Source organism: Cyprinus carpio, chromosome B14 (assembly GCF_018340385.1).
Source record: "Cyprinus carpio isolate SPL01 chromosome B14, ASM1834038v1, whole genome shotgun sequence".
In the NCBI taxonomy this organism is placed as follows: Eukaryota; Metazoa; Chordata; class Actinopteri; order Cypriniformes; family Cyprinidae; genus Cyprinus; species Cyprinus carpio.
In genome coordinates this window covers 20,256,070-20,279,883 of record NC_056610.1, presented here as the reverse complement: position 1 = coordinate 20,279,883, position 23,814 = coordinate 20,256,070, and the positions used below count along the sequence as shown (strand labels likewise).

At 36.5% G+C, this 23,814-nt stretch overlaps 3 protein-coding genes across 3 annotated transcripts; 2 read left to right on the top strand and 1 right to left on the bottom strand.

Annotated features, from left to right (window-relative positions):
* Window positions 1–385: 385 nt before the first annotated feature.
* LOC109102386 (calcium-binding protein 39-like) lies at window positions 386–5,839 on the bottom strand. Its single transcript, XM_042738498.1, has 9 exons — window positions 5,615–5,839; window positions 4,299–4,467; window positions 4,041–4,205; window positions 3,792–3,910; window positions 3,214–3,382; window positions 2,449–2,508; window positions 2,264–2,329; window positions 1,801–1,944; window positions 386–1,540 (listed from the first exon to the last, which is right to left on the bottom strand). Exons 2-9 carry the CDS (start codon window positions 4,413–4,415, stop codon window positions 1,349–1,351), a joined length of 1,032 nt encoding a protein of 343 aa, XP_042594432.1. The 5' UTR covers window positions 4,416–4,467; window positions 5,615–5,839; the 3' UTR covers window positions 386–1,348.
* Window positions 5,840–7,981: 2,142 nt separating this feature from the next.
* phf6 (PHD finger protein 6) lies at window positions 7,982–15,427 on the top strand. Its single transcript, XM_019115436.2, has 11 exons — window positions 7,982–8,138; window positions 11,574–11,734; window positions 11,911–12,012; window positions 12,114–12,247; window positions 12,335–12,381; window positions 12,466–12,629; window positions 12,774–12,917; window positions 13,543–13,647; window positions 14,222–14,355; window positions 14,518–14,647; window positions 14,865–15,427. The coding sequence occupies exons 2-10, from the start codon at window positions 11,603–11,605 to the stop codon at window positions 14,645–14,647; spliced, it is 1,092 nt and encodes a 363-aa protein (XP_018970981.2). The 5' UTR covers window positions 7,982–8,138; window positions 11,574–11,602; the 3' UTR covers window positions 14,865–15,427.
* Window positions 15,428–16,370: 943 nt separating this feature from the next.
* On the top strand, window positions 16,371–23,747 carry LOC109102120 (hypoxanthine-guanine phosphoribosyltransferase-like). The gene is made up of 9 exons (XM_042738497.1): window positions 16,371–16,582; window positions 20,503–20,609; window positions 20,723–20,906; window positions 21,115–21,180; window positions 21,421–21,438; window positions 21,536–21,618; window positions 21,812–21,858; window positions 22,532–22,608; window positions 22,747–23,747. Exons 1-9 carry the CDS (start codon window positions 16,556–16,558, stop codon window positions 22,792–22,794), a joined length of 657 nt encoding a protein of 218 aa, XP_042594431.1. The 5' UTR covers window positions 16,371–16,555; the 3' UTR covers window positions 22,795–23,747.
* Window positions 23,748–23,814: the final 67 nt, after the last annotated feature.

Below are 23,814 nucleotides of genomic sequence, written 5' to 3'. Positions count from 1 at the left end.
AAAGGAACTTGTGCAAACAGAGTACATAAAATATATTCAACTTAAGCTATAAAGACTAATGGAACCTTTCAGTAGAATCCCGCTCTGCATTTTATCTAAAACTTCCAAGAGGTACTGAAAGAAAGAATCCATAGGAGAACCAAATTCTAGGTCTATAACATGTGTTACCACAGCTTTGGCTCATTCAAGTTTGACAGTGCAGGACACAAGAACTGTGTTAAATGCGCTTTCCTACCGCATCCATCTTTTAAAGGCTTAACTGGCTTTTCTAAGCTGTCTATCAAAGCGCAGCTGAGGAATGTAATTGGATTTTCTAAGTTGTATATTTTAGCGTAGTTTAGGAGTTGTAGTGTGTTTGCGGAGTTTTTGGTTTTTAGATCTTTTAAGATGCACTGTGTACCATGTACTCAAATTTATGAACCCTAAATGCATTGCATGGTTCATCTAAACTGAGAAAACTTTAAATGAGTATTTTTTTTTTTTATCATTTCATATTTTTAAATAGTTTAAATAAAACTAATCCTCCTAAGGTGTTAACCCAAGCAAAAGCAGAATAAAAACTACAAATCCATTGTTATAGATAAATATAAATGTAATAGAAGACCCAGAATGACCAAGCTACTTAAATAAGGCACCCAGTTCAAATGGAAATTGAGTGCAGCATTCAACATGACCACTGAACTCTACAGACTATTTATTTTTATAGTAAGATTTCACTTGACCACATGGCTTTTTTAGACTATAAAATGCTTTAATGTCCCTTGACTAGTTTAAATGTGAGAATGTCCTGATTCATTTGTGTAGAAGAAGGCCCCATAATGTCCTGTATTTATGACCTAACGTTAATATTTGGTTTATGAAGTGGCACTAATGGCCTACCTGGAGCAAAGCTACCAGATTCAGTGCAAATATGCAAAGCCATACCTGTACCAATATACACGTTCTTACTTTTAAAAATGTTACAAAGGCCTGAGCAGGCTTTCAATATACTTTTCATTCTGAACAATTTGAATGCATTTTTTAAATATACGTTTTACCATCTAAAGGTAAATCAACTGTACTTCCTTTTTAAGGGCAGTGCTAAAACATGTACTGTATATAGGTTTAAATGGAGTGCTTGGGTTCCACTTGCTCCTCCTGCAGCAAAAACCTGCTTGCCCCTAAGTAAAGGGACAGACATATGTTTGCACATCCTGACAGCATTTCTCTACCTGTTTCAGAAGTTGGATGTAAAGAGATTTAATCCGAGTGATGCCAGCCTTTCTTTCTGTCTTTGACTTATTTTTTTCCTCCCATCCACATAATCAAACCACATCACTAGCCAAGCTCTACACTCCATGTTTTCCCATTAGGACTCCTCTGCAGGTGCAGGCCGTTTGAGGTCCCGGATCTGCTTAATGAGATAGTTCTTCTCATCACAGAACTGCTCGTCTTCAGAGCGGTCCGTTTGAAAGCGGCTCAGGAAGTCCACCAGCTTGGACTGATTCTTGAGGAGGATGTCCAGCACAGGCTGTGTCTTATTGGGGTTAGCCACAAACACCTGAGAGGACACAAGAAACCCGTTAAAACTGCAGTCCAAGTCACTGAATCCACCTTCATGTGGTCTGAACTACAGCTCACACACTAGTGACTGACCCTGACCTGTTTACATTCAATATGTGAGGCCAGAACTGGGACAGAAGACCAGTCAGCTGCCAAGTGTGGAAAGTAATTGGAGTAGACGGATGGAAAGGCAGACAAGCAAAGTGCCATATCCAAATATATTATGTTACGTGAAATGCTGTGCATATAAACACGTACCTTAAAGACATGGAAGGCTTCAAACTGGATGTTGCGGCTGTTGTCTTTCAACATGTTCATCATCAGCTTTAGGTTCTCGGCTCGACTGATGTATTTGGTCATGACTGTGAAGTTGTGTCTGTCCAGTAATAGTTCTCCTAAGAGCTGGATATCATTTGATAATCACTTATAACTCACTTAAGCACAGTAACAAAACTATATGGTAAGAATGAAGCCAGACCACCCAACATATTGCTGCTTTTATTAAACCAAGCAAGGTTTGTCATAAAACATTCCTACGTGAAGACAAAATATGTGGCTGTTTAAGTTACAAAGAAGCATCTTTCTGAGAACTCGCTTTTCTTGAGCTATCTTTCTTTCATGTATAGATCCAAGCAGCTTAATCTCCACCTCAAGGGTTTGAATACAATTACAGCCTTGAATTATTGAAAACAACGCTGTGAAAACAGCGGTTTATGCTCACCTTCAGAGACTGCCGCTTGGTGACATAATTTTCAGAATGCAGCAGCTTTTCATACTCTGTGAACACCTAAAACATTCATGAAATGATCAATCATCATACATTTGTCCATAAAGTAGAACAGCCACTAAAGCACTTATACACAAAAGCACTTGCAAATGAAATCTTGGGAAACAAGAGTAACTCACTCTGTCGTAATTTGTCTCCAAGAAATCTGCACACATGATCTTGTGTCTTGTCAGTAGATCCTAAAAACAAAGCCTTAAGGTAAATGCACGTTTGTCATTTTCTCTTTTGAAAGGGTTTTCGAATTTCTTGAATTGCTTTAAAGCGATAGTCAACCAAAAATTACAATTCTGTCATTCTCTTATGCAAATTCTGCCTCATTTGTTCTTGTGCATCAATCACACACCTTTGAGCTTCACTTTATCATATTTGATGTGCGGTATGTATGCATGTTGATCACTGTTTGAATTATATCTCCTCAGAAGACTTGGATTAAAATATTTTGATTCATATGGATTACTTTTATTCTCTCTTTATGTATTTTTTGAGGCTTGAAAGTGTTGACCCCATAGATGCTCAAATGGATGGACAAAATTGGAAATGGATCAACACTTAAAAAAAAAAAAAAAAAAAAAAAAAAACTATTGTGGCTTCTGCCACATGACCAAAACATTGTAATAACTAAAGTATGACAGAGTGTGGCATTCTTCCTTTTTTTCTCTTCCTAATACTTTGTTGTACACACCTACCAGTGTACTTTTTACAGTTTCATTTAAATTGAATATAAATAATAACCTTAAACTTAAGGCATTACTGCATAAAGGTGATTAAATATAAAATATTTTGCTATAAATTTATTAGTGCATTGTGGCTTTTTTCATGTTCCTAAGGCGCAGTTTACAAGACAAAACTTACAAAATGGATGATACTTTGTGTAAATTTCATACCTTAAAAGAGGAGAAGGCATCAGAGGCAATGTCAAAAGTAGAGAGCTCCACATAGCGAAAGAAGCAGTAGAACTCCTCAGAGAACAGAACGATTCGGGCCAGAGGTTCATGACGCAGACATTCCCTCAACATCATGCCACAGTTAAGGGCCACTTCTGGGGTTTCATAGCTGCGTTCAAGAGATAAATAAATAAATAAATAAGCCCTGTTATTTCTCTTTAATGTCTGAGAACCACATTTGTTTGTATATACGTATATATATATTCGTATATATATATATATATATATATATATATATATATAGTATATATATATTTAATGTCTGAGAACCACATTTGTTTGTATATACCATCATTCAAACATAATATCACACCAAATTGTCAATAACTAGATATGTTTGAGCTGTAAAAGTGAAATGCCATTGGCAGCTCAGCCACGTGGACAGGAAATGGGAAAATGATGGTCCTAAAATAACCATACAACCACAGTCTCCCATAACATCAATTGGAAAAGCCAGGCTAATCAATGTCTTCTGAAAGTGTTGATCTATGGCTATGCCCTGGGGTCTGGAAACTCACCCTTTCAGCAGCATAAAGAGGATCTGTGAGTGGGAAGAGATGTACTCCACAGTCGGGGTGCGAGCGCCAATCTGCCGACGCACTATGTTGCTAAACAGATGCACCACATCCTTCTTTCCCTTTGGTGAAAAACGTGTTATAAACCAAAGAGAGCAAACAACAAATGTGTGGTTAGTGCACAAAGCAATATGTCTTACAGCAAGACGGAAGTAGTTGTATTTCAAACATTTCAAAAGCAAGGCTATGCACCTCGAAATCAATCCTCTGTAGGTTTGCTATGAGGGAAATGAGGAGGTTGGTGTTGTAGAGCTCTTGAGCCAGTTGAGCCACTGCCTCAGTCTGAGGCTCCTTGTCTCCAGTGCCACACAGCACCTCTTTCAACGACGCAAGATTTTTTGATACTTCCTCTGCAACCTACAGGAAAAACAGTGAGTTTTTCTGACTCCGTCACAGTCCACGATTTGCTGAAATATTTGCATCGAGATGTTGACATAAAAAGGGACCAACCTTTTCACATTTCTTGCTTTCAGAGGACTCCAGCTTCTCCAAGTATGCCACATTCTCCTTCAGACTCTTCACAATCTCTGCAGGACTCTTCTGAGACTTCCCAAAAGGGAATGGCATGGTTTCAGCTGGGATGTGCGTTGGACGTTGAAGAACAACAGAAATGATTCACCTTTAAAAGGTCAAAAAAAAAAAAAATAGCGTCCAACATTATACCCGTGAGTGAAGAAGTCATTGTAATTGACAAAAGGACAAAACTATTCATAACAAATTGTATGCACTTCAGAGACACGAAATACAATGAAAATACATTGTACTGTTATTACTGCTAACAATACAGTTGTACAAGAACAAAAACACTTGTTAAGAAAAAGGTCTCTGTCAACAGTACTCTGACATACTGAAAACAACATTGCGTTTTGGTTTAATTGCACTACATTAACAATATTTACAGACTTCATTCCTTATGACTGTTTGTATGTCTGTATTATTACTGTAGAAGTAATAACCCAAGCATGTTATGAAACACCTTCTGAACTTGCTCAACGCTGACAAGTACAGATAGAGATAGTACAGATAGTTTCACGTGTGAAATCATGACACAAAATAGGTTAAGGTACTAAACGAGTCACTTCGATGAGCAACTAGGCAGTTTTATTCAACTCGAAAAACAGCTAATATCCCGATGAGCTAAGCTAATCTCCACCCAGCACTTATCGATCAACGCTTCTCAGGAACTCAATATTACTCATCACAGTCGCTTTATTACTGGGTAGCTTGTCACCCTATACGATCTTACCATGAACCCATAAGTACAAACACAACTGTTCACGGGCAGAAAAAAAATCCAGTTTTTTAATCTTCCAGCTGGCTGGACATGTAGCCATGTAACGTTAAGTTAGCACTTCGGCTAACAGACTTCTGTCAGACGTGATCATCATGGCCAAACGAGCTAAAAGAATAACTCAAAGCAGGAAACTAACTTATTTTGTAACTCGTTTCTATCCGTGTAATCTGTCAGAGTGGGTTTTAGTCATATGGGTCTTCCTAAACCCGTGTAAAGTGACTGTTTGACACGCGGTTAGAGCTGAACTTTTAAATGACATTTTTGACAGTTGATCAAGTTGCTAGTATTCTAAAACGATCTTTTATCCTTAACAGAAAAACAAAACATTGATAAACTATTTAAAAAAAAAACATAAAACCCAGTTGAAACGTATATTTGAAGTGCTATCTAGAGTGAAAAAAAAAGACAGACAACATGTAAGGCTAAGTGGATGTGTGTTAGCTGGAGGTGGAAGGAAGGCAGAGACACTCACCGCACGCAAAACGTCCACTTTAAACTCCACACAAGCGATGAGGAGAAAGGTAAGCTAGATCGACTCGTGCGCAGCTAAATATAGAGTTAATAATCCAGTTCAAACTATGTCGAACATGCTATTTATCTCCCCAAAAGGAGATGATTCTTGTGTTAGTAACTGCGAGTAGTTTGCGGCTGGTTTGTTGCTCGTACACTTCAAGCGTCTGCCGCTTTACTAGATCAGGGAAGTTGAGGAGAGTTTTTGAACGCCCCTTTTTTTGTAATTGACGTAGACGCTGACCAATCAGAACACGCGATGCGGCGCACACCCTGAACAGAAATCGAATTAAATGAAGATGAATTGAGGCAACAAAACCACTGAAAGCAAAGCTGGATTATGGACCAGGCCAGAACTCAGAGGCCTTCGAAGCCTAAAGTAAACTGAACACCGGGGCCCTTGTTGCATAATGCACAGGATGACCACTATAGGGCCCCTGACTACTATTTTTAATTCATTAATATTAGCATAACACACAGTTCGTAATTTTTAGGCAAGTCACTCTTGTTTTTTTCCACTCGTGCCCATTCTGTTTGGACTCACGGATCACACACTTTCACTTTGTTGTTTTTTTAATCTTATATTGTTGGGTTAGCTTGTTCCAATGTACTTCAAAGCCTCCTTGAGCCCTTTCTAAAAGTGTTATATAAAGTAAACATTTTTAGTAGTAGTCAGTTGCACGGGGGTCATGTGATCAACATGGCTGCACCCATGAAGGAATGACCATTTTTTAGTAATGGACAGATGGACGGGGTTTGATGTGATTTGAGTGGATTGAAGCATGAAGGTAGCGATTTTTAGAACTTCCGTTTCTGACGCGCAGACTAAAAAACTAAGCTTGATGACGTCAGCAACCTGTCTGACCGATGTAAACCTTCTAGTAGCTGTGCGTGCAAACTGCCATCGTTAATCTTGCAGAGACGGAGAGTTTGAGCGCGGGAGTTCTTTGGCGTGAATGAGCAGGAGTAAGTATTCTGATTAATTATTTTGTATAGTATTTTAAAATGGTAACCATAACGCCATATCTCTTGACGTCTCCCCGATTGCCTGCGAGCTTCGTCCTCCTGTCTGTACGGTAATTTCTCTACTGTGCGACAGAGAGTCGAGTGGTTATGACGCAATCGTTAGCCTATTTTTACAAAAAAACTGTTTCTACGGGGGCCATAATGTAACATAGAAGGTAAGGAGCCCTTATACATTGTCGTGTATCTTTATAAATAAATAATGGACAAATTGGAGTCTTTAAACGCCTCAGATGTAAAGTTATTCGCTGTCAAAGTGACGCAAAAATGAATGGAGAGTCAATGGGATGCTAACGCAAAGTGAAGTTCTGCTACAAGATGGCGGCAAAACTTAAACTTCCGGTCGACTTCCTTGCCCCCTGGGAATGACCCGCTCCATGTAAAATAATGGAGCATCTTTTTCTAAAAGACTACTATGTTCGCTTCATGCAAGTGCATATCATTTTAATCTCAAAAGTTATTTTCATGTTTTAATAAGGCTTGATCACCCCAAGTAGGATAACCATAACGATAGCTATGAAGTTTAAATAATCGTTATAATTCTACACCTCAAGTGTAGAAATGAACACCTCAGCTATAAAGATAACACAGAGGAACGATTTTCTTCCAGCTGATAAACAATAAATAAACTGATAGCCAAATGGAAAACTAAAGTAATTATAGTTATCATTTACAAACAGACTGAAGAATTTGTCCTGGTTAAGTGTCTAGTACACAGATAAAGATATAGAGAATAAAATAAGTGAATATACAAAATGTAAAAATAATAATATATATATAAAAAATTCAGGAGAATGTGAATAAAAAATGGGCAGTAAATGTTAAATATAAAATTACAAAGTTGCACTTCTACTTTCTCTCTCTCTCTCTCTTTCTCTCTTTCGGGGTGAACGGATTTTTAATGTAAAGGCAGGAGTTTTCCCAGAAAACATAAAATCATCTGTCGGTTTTGTGAAGGGGCCTAATGGGACCCAATGTCATGTCACACATTTGGCCCAACATTTGGTAAATATGCAGGTAGGTATTTAATTAAAGGTTATGTATAGCAATTTTCTTTCTTCCTGAACTTATATTTAAAAAATATAGTTAGTTTTGGTGCAAAACAATAATCATTTTAAGTTTAAAATAACTGTGTGTGTAAAAGTAAAAAACAAAAATACATTTTATAAAATGTTTATTCATACACTATCGGCATTTTGTCAGTGCATTCATTATGCAAGTCATCTGTATATTTGCTCGTCTAGGCCTATTCCTCAAACTATCTTGATGGTGACCACAGTGCCTACGTAAGGGGCGTGCGCGTTTGCTTCAGTGTCGGACAAACATGCTTTTTGCAGTGAGCGACGTCACGCGAACGCCTCGCAATGGTGAGAAGCAGAACGCACTCGATACTTAACGAGAGGAAGAGCGAGAGCACGCGCTCACAGCCGCTCTAAATCTATCCCCCATTCAACACAGCAGCGGTAAGAGCTTCCAATATGTCACACAGACACTGCAGTGTTCAGCTTTAGCGCTAGAACAGGAACGGGATGAGTGGAACAATAGTCGGGACTAGCTAGGTCTTTTTGCTGCGGTATGTAAATACACCTCGTATGGCGGGTCTCCACACGTGAAGCGGGGGAAATAATCCCGCAGCGAACAATGTGGTATAAAAACCAAATAATGGTTTACAGTCATCCCCAGAAGTTCTGATTGTTTTTTTTTTACGTACATATGTGCTCATCAGTATTGTTGTAGCCACCATATAATGTGGGCCTTAATGGGGTACACTTATATAGATATACACATCTTTATTTCATCTGAAGGGGGACACCAGATTTGACAGTTTTACAGTAGTTCATATACACTGGAAAGTGAAAGAGTTTTTGTTAAGAGCGAAACAAGCCCTTTGTCGCGGCCCTGTATATCTTCCTCCTCCCTTCTTTATGAAAACGTCGCGAGGGATGCTGTGTTTCTCCCTGTGCGTATTTGAGGGGTTCGTTGAGGCTTATGAGCAGGTTGTATCAGCTGTTCTGTTGGATACAGTGTCGCTCGCGCGTTGCTGTTTGTGTGGCACCGCGACGCTTCTCTGCTATCATGGCAGCGGAGCGCCTCTGTAGCGCGAAGGCGGGTGAAGCCATCGCGACTCTAAACAACAGCAAACGAATAAAGGGTTGATAATCGTAGCAGCGAAATTTGGGATTTTTAAGTTTTTTTTATTTTCACTTTTGGATAAAACTGATGGGCTAGCTATGTCGCGCGAGAGGTGTTTTGTGAACTCGGTCAGAGCTTCCTATATTGGCATTGCAATGTTTCAGAAACGCCACCCATGTACTTTTCCTACATTATTTTTTTGACAATAACAGTGTGTTGTCAAAAAGATCATTTTAATATAGGTTTGTGTGACTAAGTCTAGGTTTTGTGTTAGACTGATATAAAATCTTAAAGAGAGATTTCTCTTTCAACCAGGGATAAACTTGTTTATTTAGTTTAATTATATAGTTTATTTAGTACCGCTTGCTTTGAGTAAGGTCTTAGTTCATATAATCTAATTTTAAATTGTTTTAATACGGGGTTTTCACACTCTTATGGATCCTAAAACAGGATTAGCCCCTTGCAGGGGCCCCACTCTTACAATATGAAGGCTGGCATATCCTCATGTTTTATAAGACTGCCGTTATACAGACATGTTGTTTAATATTACCAATAATATGTTAATGTATTATATTATCTGTAAGAATCACTTTTAAAACTGTATGCAGATTTGTTTTTTGTTTTCTTGTGTTTAGTAGTGAATTTGATTTCTGAACAGTCTTTAAAGGCAGCATGAAACCATAGTTATATAAATTTTAGTTAATGTATTAAATTGTCTTAAACATTTAAGTGGTATCTTAATTAAATAACTTTTTTTTTTAAGTAAAATATTGTGTGTAAATAAAAATCTGACCACCCTTTTTGGCCCCTGGGGGTGCTCTGGACCTCAGCTTAATTTTTTTTCCTTTTGTACTTCCTGCTTAAAATCTCAAATTGATTGTTTCTCATTAGTTCTAAATTGAAAAATTCGGAAAAGTGTGATTCTATAACCCGCTGTTTTTCCAATAAGTGTTGTGAATCTTTGGGTAGACAGTAAATCGATTCGATTCACGATTCATAGGTTTTGGATTCGATTCAAGAACGATTTTTGCAAATTCAGAACGAATCAATTTGATTTGATTCACAATTTAATTCGATTCGATTAACGATTCGATTCTGCATTCACATAACAGGATTATTTAAACGCTTCCCTAAATTCTTTAAATAAGTCAGGAAGCAAATTACGCAACAGCCTTTATGGTTAGAGAACCATAGGGGTGAGAGAGAGAAAAAACACACAGTTTTGTCCGTGCTAGTTTAATGATGCTATGGCATGACATCATTTCAGAATGACAGAAATGTCAAAAATAGTCATTTTATGTATGTATGTATTAATATTACAATTTTTTACATTTTTTTTTACAAGGAATTATTTTCTTATCTCTTACTTTGAGTTTGCTATAAGAAATTGGATAATATTCTATGATTTTTATTATTTATTTTTTATTTTTATTTTTTTTTTTTTATGATTGTTTTATATACTACAAACAATTATTTACATTTTCTGAACAGAATAAAAATATATATACTTTAAAGTTTCTGTACTGTAATAAATTATATGTCAATTAGCACTGCATCATTCATAAATTGTATTTATTTATCGTGTTTTGTCTTAACGTTTCAGTTCAGTCTGCTTTTCATTCAGATTAGCTGCTGATACAGCCTGGCATGTCTCTTCTCTTTCAGTGCGAAAACTTCATCTCATTTTCATAAAATAAAATGCTATAGTATTTTACTTTTCTTCTCCATCAGCAAATGATGATTCAGGAGGGGAAAAAAACGCTAATTCCATGCATCTGATTATTAGATAAACCTCGCGCTCTTATTTCAAGGTTGTTGTTAATGCTGTGGTTATTTTTACAGTTTCCTTCATACATTCGGTTCAACAACATTGTTAAAACACATTTATCATTCAATGGAACTGTGCGTATGCTTTAGACACTTACATTTTTGCTTCGTCCTTGCAATTTATGTGCTGCCTTCGACTGCTCAGGTAACGCCGTCGGTATGAGCGAGAGCCACTGAAAAACTACAGAAAAGTAAAACTACTTCACTTTAGCATTACTGGCCATGAGTCCTAAGGAGAGATCACACATCAGCTGCTCAAAAAATGTGTCAGTGAGACGAATGGGGCGCGAGCTCAATATCCTGTGACAGTCACTCACAGGCGGTAAATAGTGGAGCGAGTGAAGGAGAGATGTGAGGCAAAAACGCTGTTCAAGGTCTCCATTAAATCGTGCTTGTGGTAATTTAATGTGTATATATTTTGAAAGCATTAGATCGCAATAGAAATCACAATTCATTCGATTCTTAGTGTTTTAAATCAATTACTGTATGAAATCGACGATTCAAAAATCCATGTTTTGAGATTTTTGAGTTTGATTCGTGTGGGTTTTTAGGGTTTGTATTGAGTAGAGGAGTGGATTTTTTCTTTACTTTTCTTTTGTTTTGTATTAATTTGGAAATATATGTCATGCTGGTCATGCATTTGCTTTTTGGGGAAAATTTTTAAACCAAACAAATACCTCAATGGAACAGAATTGCATAAACAAACAAACAAACAAATCTATATTTCTACCAAGTAGAGTGATTCAATGACAGATGTAGGAGTCTTTAAAAAATCTTTAAAAAAAAATACTAACATGCGTTTTAACCATCTGTTGCTCTGTACGCTCACACAAAGCTTAGAAGCTTATTTTTTCACTGGTCGGAACCACAAAAATAATCTTCCCTCTTCCTTCAAGTACACTGCAGTTCAGTTACAATGTTCTTTGTCTTCAAAACAGAGGAGAGGTGGAGTGTGTGAAAACTGGTCATGTCAGGACAGAGAAAAGGAGCTTCAGCACGTCTTCGAAAATGTGCCTTCTGTAGAACCAACCAGGACAAGGAGTGTGGACAATTACTGGTGTCTGAGAACCACAGGGTGGCAGCCCATCACAAGTGCATGGTACACCAACTGGCCATTAGCTTGCCTTCTTTTATAAGTGTTAAAATGGGTGAATAAAGCTCGAATTCATACATGTATTTATTTTCCTAGTTGCACCAAAATAATCTTAGGGAATATGAATAGAGTGCATGACAAGCTTGTATATCTAACAATTGCCACTTGATTGTTTTACTCAGCTTTTTTCATCAGCCTTGGTCACATCTCACTCAGACAGTGAAAACATTGGAGGCTTTTCTATTGAAGACGTAAAGAAGGAGATAAAAAGAGGAAATAAACTAGTAAGCATCCAGACCAGCAGCTCTCATACAATTCAGCTCTTCATTTAGGCTGAGAATGAACATACAGCTTTTTTAATCTCATGTGCTGATTTCCTGTTCAGATGTGCACTTCCTGTCACCGACCCGGGGCAACCATCGGCTGTGATGTAAAGACGTGTAGGCGGACGTACCACTACTACTGCGCTCTATGGGACAAGGCCCAGACGAAGGAGAATCCCTCCCAAGGCATCTACCTGTAAGCAATATAAGAATGGCACTTATCGCAAAACTGCATCAGTTTTATAACTGTATGACTTTAATCTTCTTTATTTTTGCAAATTAGGGTTTACTGCCGCAAACACAGAGATTCCTCTCAAGATGGCAGTGATGGTAACTAGCTGTCTCTCTCTACTTGGATGTTAGATACCCGCTCCTGAATCATTGCGTTTATTAATGATTTGCTCTTATTCCCAGATGAACAGGGAGTTGCGCCCAATGACTCGGATTCATCTCCACCGAGGAGCAGGGGCAGGGGGCGTTTCGAGAAAAGCAGAATCAGAGGTGTGTCACGCGGACAGTCAGATGACACTCGATCCACTTCATCGCAAGGCAATGATGACACAGAGAGCTCCTCGCATGTAGGACACTTTATCTACTTTTTCTGATATAACCCATATTTAATCCAAATGAGGGATTGCAAGTGATTTGACACAAGCTTCAGAGTATCAGTGGTTGGTGAAAATCGATTAATGCTAATTATCGTGTGCTTGTGTGTGCCGCAGCGGGACCGGTCTCCTCTGAGAGGCAGCCCCAGTGATTCAGGCCTTCGCTGTGGCTTCTGTCATGCTGGTGAAGAAGAGAATGAAACGCGCGGTGTGCTCCACTCGGACAATGCCAAGAAGGTTGCTGCCCACTACAAATGCATGGTAAGGCTTCTTCAATACTGTAAAACAACAAATAAAGAGTTTTATTTCTTATTAGAATAGTTCACCCAAAACTGAAAATGAACTCGCCTTCAGGCCATCCAAGGTGAAGATGAGTTTGTTTCTTCATCGGAAATGTAGCATTACATCACTTGCTCACCAATGGATAGAGGAGTGCCACCAAAATAAATTCAAAATGTTGGTAAAAACGTCACAATAATCCACACAACTCCAGTCTATCAATTACTAAGATCCTGTCTCGTTCTGACGGCACCCATTCACTGCAGAGGATCCATTGGTGAGCAAGTGATGTAATGCAAAATTTTTCCAAATCTATTGTGATGTAGTGAAATTTTTTTACATATTTGTTGGGTTGAGGGTGAGTACATTTTCAGCAAATTATCCTTTTTGGGTGCACTTGAACTCTCTAACTGTTTTGATAAATCACATTGAAACTTTAGATTTGTAAACAAATATCTCAAATATGCGAGATATTTAGTATTGTAAACGTCTATTTATTTTTTCCTTTGTTTTCGTTTTCTAGGTTTGAAAACATTTGATTCTGCCTGATCTGTTAAACATTTATTCTAAAAACTTCTATTCTATTCTATTTCTGTTTTTGTCACAGCTTTTTTCTTCGGGTACCGTCCAGCTAACCACCACCTCTCGTGCCGAATTTGGGAATTTTGACATTAAAACGGTTATCCAGGAAATCAAGAGAGGAAAAAGAATGGTGATTTTTTTTTTTTTTATTATTATTTTTTTTTTTATTGAAATAAATATTACAGTGCCCCACACATGACATGCAGGGGGAAAAAAATTTAAATTGTGTGCAGAATTAATTTTTTTTTCTACTTCCTGATTGCATTCTTATAAACTGATATAGCTGCGTCTCACTTAAAATGATTCCATGCAAAGGAATATTCCCAACTCAATATAAAACCTAGTGTCTCTGTCCATAACATACTGTGACAGCAGCAACAAGTTTGAGAATGCCGAAACAAAGTGGAACAAATTATTTTGTTAGCACAATTTACTTAAAATCGAGGAAACAAATTAGCAAATCGTGTGCACAATTTACTGTTTTTTTTTTTTTTCCCTGCATGTCCTGTGCCAGCTCCATAAAATACAACTAATATAATTCTGTATTAGTTTAATTTAATATAGAATTTATAAACTATATTGCTATAGGTTTACTCCAAAATATATCTCTTTTTTTGGCATATTATTCTTTGTTTTCAGAATGATTTGGTTATTTTAATTCATACAGTCATCTAATGTGTTTTGATCATTTTTGTTCATTTCAGAAATGCACACTGTGTGCCCAGCTTGGAGCAACCATTGGATGTGAGATAAAAGCCTGCGTAAAGACCTACCATTATCACTGTGGTCTCCAAGACAAGGCAAAATACATAGAGAATATGGCTAGAGGCATTTACAAGTATGTTTGTTTTCATTATTTATTCAGATGATTAGTCTGGCAAGATCATTTTAGCCAGGTTTTTCCAAATGTTTTCATATTCTGTATAGATATTGAAAAGGTCAACTATCACTTGTGCTTTAGTTTTACAGTATAACATGAACGTTATGTTGTTCTCACCAGACTTTATTGTAAGAATCACAGTGGAAATGAGGAAAGGGATGAGGAAGATGAGGAAAGAGAGAGTCGCAGTAAAGAGAAAGCTGCTATTGACAACAGAGCAGATCCTCCACTGCAGCTCAATGGCAACTAGGTGAGATTCTGCATACAGTAACAGTATGTGGCCTTGGAAGGGAAATTCATGTCAGTGCAAGTCATTGTACATGATACAGTGATTCATCTGGATGTTCCTGTCACAGTGTGATTTGTTCGGTCTGTCATAACAGAATTTGATAATTATTCAGGACCAGGCAAATGTTATATTTTGATCAGTGGACATGAGGAAGATTAAAGTACTGTCTTTTTTTCAGATGGTGCATGAAGATGGAAGACATGATATGATGCGGATAAAATAAATATTTTTGTATAATCCTCAATTAGAAACTAGGGGCCAGCTCACAATATTTGACCATTTCAGTTTTCCTCTCTTTGACAGTATTTCATGGACATTGTGAATGAGAATGTAAGTTCATTATCAAATGCTATGAATCTGTTACTGCAGTGTAAAACATAACATAGCTGGATAGGTTTTATTTAAACATATGGTATATTAATACTCAAACCATATGATTGGACGGCTGGAACAGTGTCATCTGTTTGTGCTTGCACCTCCAGTTTCCTCTTTGACAAACTGCTCTTTGCCTGGACCCACTCTGAAAAGTCTGCCCTCTGACTGTTTATAGTGCATCTCCAAACTATGAGGTTTAATAAGCCTTCTCCTTCATGAAACTGTCTTTACCTCTTTTTTTCTCTCTTGCAACATGTATTATATTTTATTACTGTATTATACTCATGAGTACTATTGGATGTCTGTGGTTTTCTTTATAGTACAGGTCAGGATTAAAGAATATTGGCTAGCATGCACTTTTCTTTACTTCGTCTCATGGTGGTCTCTTTCATCTTTTTTGTTTTTTTCTCTGTATGCAGATGTTCCACATAGGCATTATGTGTGCTTTGTGTTTTCAGTTGTCCATTTGGTGACAGTAATAAAAAATAAGAGTCCTTCTAGAAGGCAGATGCTTTAAAATATGGTTAAAGATATTGATGAAAAAGCTAAATAAGAAAACCTACAGTTTTATTTGGGTAATTTGTCTTTTATTGGGACCTGCCATCAATAAGAAGAATACACTTAATTTTTTTTAGGATGTTGTTTTAGATATTGATGAATCATACTGAGTAATAGTAATTAACATGTACTTGCTATAATGTTTAGTTATGGTTAGCCACACATAATTATGCATGTGCTACAGTACGTACATGTAACAAGGACACAAAAATAAAGTGTTACTGACTTTTTTAATCACCATTTGGATTGTACAACAATGAGAATCAAAAAGATTAAATGGGTAGCAGAAATTTCAAACCAATACCTTGGCTTACAAATGTTTCAATTAGTGTTTAAAACATTTAAAATGTAAATGTGGCAGTCCTAACCTGCTTGAGAAAAAGATCATATTCTTATAATTCTTAGTTTTCATTTATTGTTTTTTTTTTTTTTTTTTTTTTTTTAAATGTATCCTACTGGGTTTGATGCATTCTGGTCAAAAGCTAAAGTGTAAATAATAATAAAGAATTGATTGTTTGGAGAACAAATTTAACCAAAAGGGGGGGGGGGGGGGTTCATCCATGTGTTATGTGTATCTGACATTTATATTTATTTCTTATTTGTATTGTTTACGGATATATCACTGTTAATATTTATTAGAATGTATTATTTTATAAATTTACTATGCCCTTATTCATATTAACGCACAGTAATTTGGTGGCTATATCACTTTAAAATTAGAACGTGATTCGCGTGCGTCGTCACTGCTAAACACTGATTGGTCGACGGGCTCTAGTCCTCTAATGCTAAAACACCCACATTGTAATGTGCGGAAGATTACGGTATTGGGCTCGCGCAGTCCTTTAAAGGTGAAATTGAGTACAGAAAGGACTACAACTACGCCCTGCCTTTCTCATCAGAAACGAGGACGTTTGCAGCAGCTGAGTCGGGACGGACATGGCGTCTGCCAGCCCCTGTGTCGTGGTAGGTGTAACTGCACACTTCAATCATGTACACCGGAGCGCGACACTTCATTACTTAGTCACTGTACCCAAACGAATAATTAGGAAGTGCGTTTTAATAAAAAGATAGATTGTTGCTGTAAGTTAGGCCGGTTATCTCTAGAAATTGTCCCGTTTGCATACAGAAGTGTATTTAGAAATTAATTGATATTACCGTGAAGTGTATGGGCCTGGAAGGAAGGCACATGTGATGCAGCCCATTCATTTCTGCACTAGACCAGTGGAAAATGAGCAACAGACTTTCGCGCGTGCTCGGTTTTATGATTTATCAGATGCGCTGTTGAATGGGTGAAAATGGACGATTAAGTTAGGGCGTTCAGGCAAAATCATTTCTTTGGTTCCGGTCAAAAAGCGCTGTTCGTCTCCGTTTGTTGTAAAGTGATAATAAATGTAACGGGCTTTGCGGGAAGCATGCTGTAATGAGCTGATGAAATGACTCACAGCTTTGTTCAAAGAGACTCAGGGGAGTCAATCATCTTCCTTCGCCCTAAATTAAGATATTACCTTGAGGGTATAATTTTAGACAGACCCATCCAGCGCTTTGTAATACGTGATTGGATTTATTAATGAATTAAAGGTGCGCTACACTCTTAAAGGGACAGCTCACAGAAAAAATAATAATAATAAATCTGTCGGTCAGTTCTGACCTCAGCCTTATGTTGTTACGATCCAGTATTCATTTCCCTTTTTTTTCTGCAAAACTCAAAAAGCACAGTTTTTAAGTGTGTCCAGGTCAGCATTTTCCATGGGACAATGAATAGTGAAGATATCAAGCCTCAGAAGGCTACAGAATCACCTAAATATTGCACATACTTGAGTTATGTGTCTTCTGAAACCACACAATAACAACTTGAGCAACACATCCTACTCTAATTAAGTATTCATTGAAAATATGTACCTCTGGTTAGCTGTTAACTGGTGCAAACAGATCATTGAGTCCCTGAGTTGAACATAAGAACCCAACCAGGGGTGCGTTTCCCAAAAGCAATTACAGTATGGAGGCAAGTTCCGTCGTTACAAATAGAGTTCAATAGAACTTACCACCATAGTTACATTTTTGAATTAATCATTCAGGACTGTTTTTGTTTTTTTTCTTAAAGCATTGTAAAGGGATAACCCCCCCCCCCCCCCCCCAAAAAAAAATACAATTATGAGTATACAACGTATGAGTATTTTTTGATGACTTCCAGCATTTTTTATGGGAAGTCAATGGGGACAAGCAACTTTTTGGTTCCCAACATTCTTCAAAATACTCATACAATAAGAAACTCATGCAGATTTTGAACATCTTGAGGGTGAGTAAATAAAGACAGAATTTCCTTTTTTGGTGAACTATCCCTTTAAGCCTAAGATAGTAGAAACTATTGGCACCAGAGGTCTCTACCATTATGCTTACAATGCTTTTGGGAAATCAATTTTGTAAACTGGAGCAATGATTAACTGAAAAGATCTAATTCCAGCATACTTTTTGTTTATGCAAAGGACATTGCTTTTCTCACATACTATGATGAACGGCAAGGTGAGCTAGGGTGGATTTCAGGATCTCCAATAGAAAGCAGTTTAGGTCTGTTCGTCATATAGTCTAGATGACTTCAGAAAGCATGTAATAGAGTGCACATGTGGACCCATGTTCATGATTCTTTTCATGGTGATTTTGCATCCTTCTTTAGGCATGTTTAGTCATACTGTTGACTTAAGTCTCTGGGAATTCTGCTACCTGAAGAGGTACAATAATAAACACTAATTTATTTGCCTCAAGCAACATTTTTTAATGCACAAAAAAGACTCCATATTCTGATACAGCTGAGAAAAGACATGCATGTGAATCTAAAGCTGGATTTGTTTTTATTTTATTTTTTTGGTGTGAAAGTCGGCTCACTAGACCTGACAGCACACAGACTTACGTAATGCATGCTCTGGCAGCAATATGAGAAACTTTGGCAGCCATTGCATACTAGGATTTAAAATGCATGTCTTATCACAGCCCTGTTTATTGATGTGGCTTGTGCTTTGGGGTTTGAATCTCAAGAGACCAGCACCAGCAGTAAGCAGAGGGGGGAAGCTCCCAGGTGAACTCTCGTTTCCCAAAAGCAATTACAGTATGGAGGCAAGTTCCGTCGTTACAAATAGAGTTTTTGGTGAGAGCTGAGAGTTATTTGTCTGATTCTGTTTCTGGGATTTTGTGTTGAGATTATCTGTTAGATATGTCCTTTTTAAATATACCGGTATGTATATTGCACATTTTAAATTACCATCTGTTGTTTTGAAAGATTTCCAGTCAAGGTTCTTCACCGCTTCACCAACAGGACAAGTTGTACTCTTTAATTGATAAGATTGTAGACACTATATTACATTCTTCATTGAGAACAGTTGTTCTCAAGGGCAAGTCTTAAAATGATTACAGTTAGTTATATTAACAGTCTTAATTAAAATGCTTAAAAACATGCACACAAATAAAGATGTACAACATAAAACAGGCAATGCAAAAGTACCAGAGGTACATTTCAGCCTAGACAAGAGGTCCTTCAAACACTGTCTTGGAGTCAAAAAGACTGAGAATCACTGATTTAAAAGATACTATTATGCATGATCATAGTATAATTTAAAGTGGACTTCAGTGTGTTTCTGAACAGAAGGCTCTCTTTTCTGCTGTTGTTTTTTGCATAAACAAATGGCTGAAAGCAGTGATAAGGAGTTTAGATGTATGAGCTTGTGTATTTGAATGAAATGGGATTCTAGAAACATAGTAACATTTCTGGGATAGTTCACCCAGAAATGGAAATTATTATAAATAAATTGTCATAAATTGTTCCAAAATTGTATGAGTTTCCTTTTTTTGTTAAACACAAAATGTTGTAAACCAAATAGTTGCTGGTAGCCATTGAGTTCCATAGTATGGAAAAATTCTATGGCTACCGTCAACTGTTTGGTTAACAAGATTCTTAAAAATATCTTCTTTTGTGATTGATATAAGTGTATTCCTTTAAGTGGCTTTTTATTTCTTTATATTATCGGTGAGTACAGATTTTGCACATTTAGTACAATTAAGCACACTTATTTTTCCCAAGGAAAGACTCTTCAGCTACCTGAACATTTACACTCGTGAAATGGTGCGAAAATGATCTTCACCCCGATCATCCTTGTTCACTTGCACAGCTTGTCTTTCTCACTCAGTACTGCAACAGTATTTCTACTTGTATTCTTACATTAGTCTTAGTGCTGTCAAAGCTTAGTCGCGATTGTTGGCATTTATAATTAGTTTTTGTTTAAGTATTTATAATGTATGTGTAGTGTACTGTGTATATTTATTATGTGTATATATAAATACACACACATACAGTAAATATTTACATGTATTTACATGCATATATTTATAATCGTATATTTTATATAAATATATTTAACATATAAACAATATATTTTTCATGAGTATATACATGCACGTGTTTGTATTTATATATACTTAATAAATATACACAGTATACACACATACATTGTGTAAAAATAAATTTTATTTGGCTGTGATTAATCACCATTAATCATTTGACAGCATTAATTAGTCTATAAACTTCTAGGGTATATGCTTAAGAAACTGTCAGATAGATAATCTCTGCCCTTTTTTTAAAAGTCATTTTGGTTAAGGACGTTTCTGCCGAGAACACTGTTGCAAACGTTAGAGACAAATGCCGTCACATTAACTCATCTGTGGATTTGAGAGCTGCTTAGGCAATAGGATATAAGGTGAAGTAAAGATCACCTTTCCCCTACTGCCCTATTTCAGGTTTGTCCTTCTGTGTGCTAGATAAAATGTTATCTGTCAAACAGACCGCTCTCTGTTCTTTGCCCTATCGGGTGTGATATGATGTCATTTTTGTATTTTAGATCAGTGATGAGGAGCAAGGTTATGACCTGGACCTCTTCTGTATACCAAAACATTATGCGGCGGACCTGGAGCGGGTGTATATTCCACATGGACTCATCATGGACAGGTACGAGTCCCATCAAATTTTCTTAGCCAAGGGGTCTTGCCTAATGGACCCTCAAATTACAAATAACATGCAACCTGAAGTCTGTTGACATTACGTATTGGCTTCTCCTACAGAACTGAACGTCTGGCCAGAGATATCATGAAGGACATGGGGGGGGGTGATTTATTTGGTCTGTGTGTGCTCAAAGGGGGCTACAAGTTTTTTGCTGACCTGCTAGATTACATCAAAGCCCTTAATCGTAACAGCGATCGCTCCATTCCCATGACAGTGGACTTCATCCGCCTCAAGAGTTACCAAGTACGGCTATTAAACATTCATCCTACTTAATGAATGTCTGTGGTACTTACTCTCTTCTGTTTATTGTCAGTGTGTATATTTAACTACTATGACAACATGAATGAAAATTGATGCTTTGCGATACAAACTCGATCTAAAGTAAAGTGTTGATGTTACTTCAGTAACTAGAACACATAAATGTCTGAATCTCTGCCTTTAAATACTGCAGAATGACCAATCTACAGGAGACATCAAAGTGATTGGAGGAGATGATCTGTCCACACTCACAGGAAAGGTAAGCATGTCTATGTGAATAAAAACAATCCCCACTAAATCACTGTAATCTTTTATGCAAATGTCTTAAATCACATTCAGATGCTCTAAATTTGTAAAAAAAAAAAAAAATCCTGTCACGGTCAACACTGCATGTCCTAGGCATAGAGTAAAAATGACTTGTTGCAGTCTCTTAAAAATATCAAAATGTGTTAAAACTGTTTCTCTTTTTCTCTGGACATGTTTTCTTTCTACACCAAAGAATGTCTTGATTGTTGAGGTATTTGCAAATATATTTTTATATTTTATATTTAATACAGCTCATATTATCCAGCAAATGCTAAATGTGTTTATGTAACCTTTACTCTGTTTATTAGGACATCATTGATACTGGAAAGACAATGAAGACCCTGCTAGAACTTCTCAAGCAATATAATCCAAAAATGGTCAAAGTGGCCAGGTACAGTTGAATATAATTAATAAAAATGGAGGTAACCAGTGTGTCTCAGATTGTTCTTGTCTTGTAGGTATTGCGTCAGTCTTTGTAAGCTGTATGTAAATATTGCTAAGCTCTGTACAGGAACTCTTTTGGGTATTATAAGCTGTATGGTGCTGTATGGTTAACATATTCCTGTCATTTGTTTTCTTTGCAGTTTGCTGGTGAAGAGGACACCAAGAAGTGTTGGCTACAGACCAGACTGTGAGTGGATTACTGAAAACACTTTCCAGCCTTTTTTGGCATGCAACTTCGATATAGTTAGGATTCAATTCACTTTTCACAAGTCATGTTTATAAATGGATGCATGCTGATGATTTCTCAGGGTTGCACAAACAGCCTCAAAAAACTAAAGCTTATTGATTTTTTTTAAAGAGAATCAAGTCAATTATTTTGACCACTCCTATTGATCAGTAGGCTATTATCGTGCAATGTTGTGTATTGACCACAAGGGAGCACACTAACACTTTTCTGCACTGAAGTAAAATCATTTTTACAGATAGCACAAAAATATTAAGCAGAACTTATTTTCAACATTGCTAATAATAAGAAATGTTTCTTGAGCAGCAAATTAGCACATTAGAATGATTTCTGACGGATCGTGTGACACACAAAACTAGATTAATGACTGCTGAAAATTAAAATCTATAATTCATTTTTTATATATATATATATATATATATATATCAAATATAAAAAATAGTTATTTAAATTACAATATTTACTATCAAATTAAAACAGTTATTTAAAATTGCAATAAGCACATATTACTATATTAACATTTTCATAAAAAAAAAAAAAAAAAAAAAAAAAAAAGACTAAGAAACTGCCTGTTCAAAAAAAAAGTTTTCATTAACGTCAACTTTTCCTCCTCTAGTTGTAGGATTTGAGGTTCCTGACAAATTTGTGGTTGGATATGCACTTGACTACAATGAGTACTTTAGGGATTTAAATGTAAGTATCAACATTTAATCATTTAGGATATTTTTGTAATTTAAAAACAAACCTATTATTAGTTGCCTATTATTACACACACATTTGTTTGATTGTGCTGCGATTTCTGCTAACAGCTTCTCTCACTTTGACTTGCAGCACATCTGTGTCATCAGTGAAACAGGAAAGGAGAAGTACAAAGCATGAGAAGCCCTGAACTTCCCCCTCTAGCTGTGTATCATTTGTTTTTAATAGATGTTTTCTTATTTGATATCCATTTTGTATTTTTTCGGTTGCACAGCTCACCGCAGGTTAGGAGGTCCTCGCTCAGGGTCTCTGGTGAGGTGTGTGCTGTCAGTCAATGCACCTTACATTTACATTAGCTTATACCTCCACACACACATTAGTAACCACAAACGCTTTGCAGTTCAGTCTCTGAGAACAGAGATCTTAGGGTTACTTAGACTGCTGCTCTTCATTACAGTGGTGTTTTAAACAACCATTCATTTAAAGGCCAGATTCCCTTGAATTTATTTTAACCTTTTTTTTTTTGCACAAGACATTATGGATGAGTGTTTTTAAGATAGATTAAACAGAATATTGATTTTTAGGTCATCTTGCTTTGCTATTTAATAGTGAGCATACAATATGTGAATTTGACTTGCTCACTTGGTAGCAAAAGAAGAGCATTCATGTTTCCCAAAGACTATTTGCAACTGTAATTTAAACCCTGATTAAAATCAGTGAATATTATGATTATATAAAATATGTTGAATGCTTTTTCAAGTGAATGTACTTTAGCATCAGGGCAACCTGGTTTTCCAGTCATATTTCAAATGTAATGACATTTTAAAGCCAATTGCACCTCCTTGTTTTTATTTTTAATTTTAAACAAATTTGTATTTGTTTAATTCTCCTTTCAGTATATTTATTTGTGTCCACTTACTGTAGTTTTGGTTACTAATAATTATATTAATGGGATTGAAAATGAAATGGGGGAAATAATCTTATGGTGCCTTGTATGGTAACTTGTACGCTCGCTACCATATAAATATGGTATGAAAATGAATGAAAAATTAATCTAAAATGTTTGATTGACCTCACCATTGTTCAGTCACCTGTCAATCTTAAATTCGATTAAATTATTCAAAGAATTTTAAGTGTTCTCCTAACTTCTCTTTTCAAAGTCATGACTTACATTGTTGAACAGGTCACATTATCAGGTAG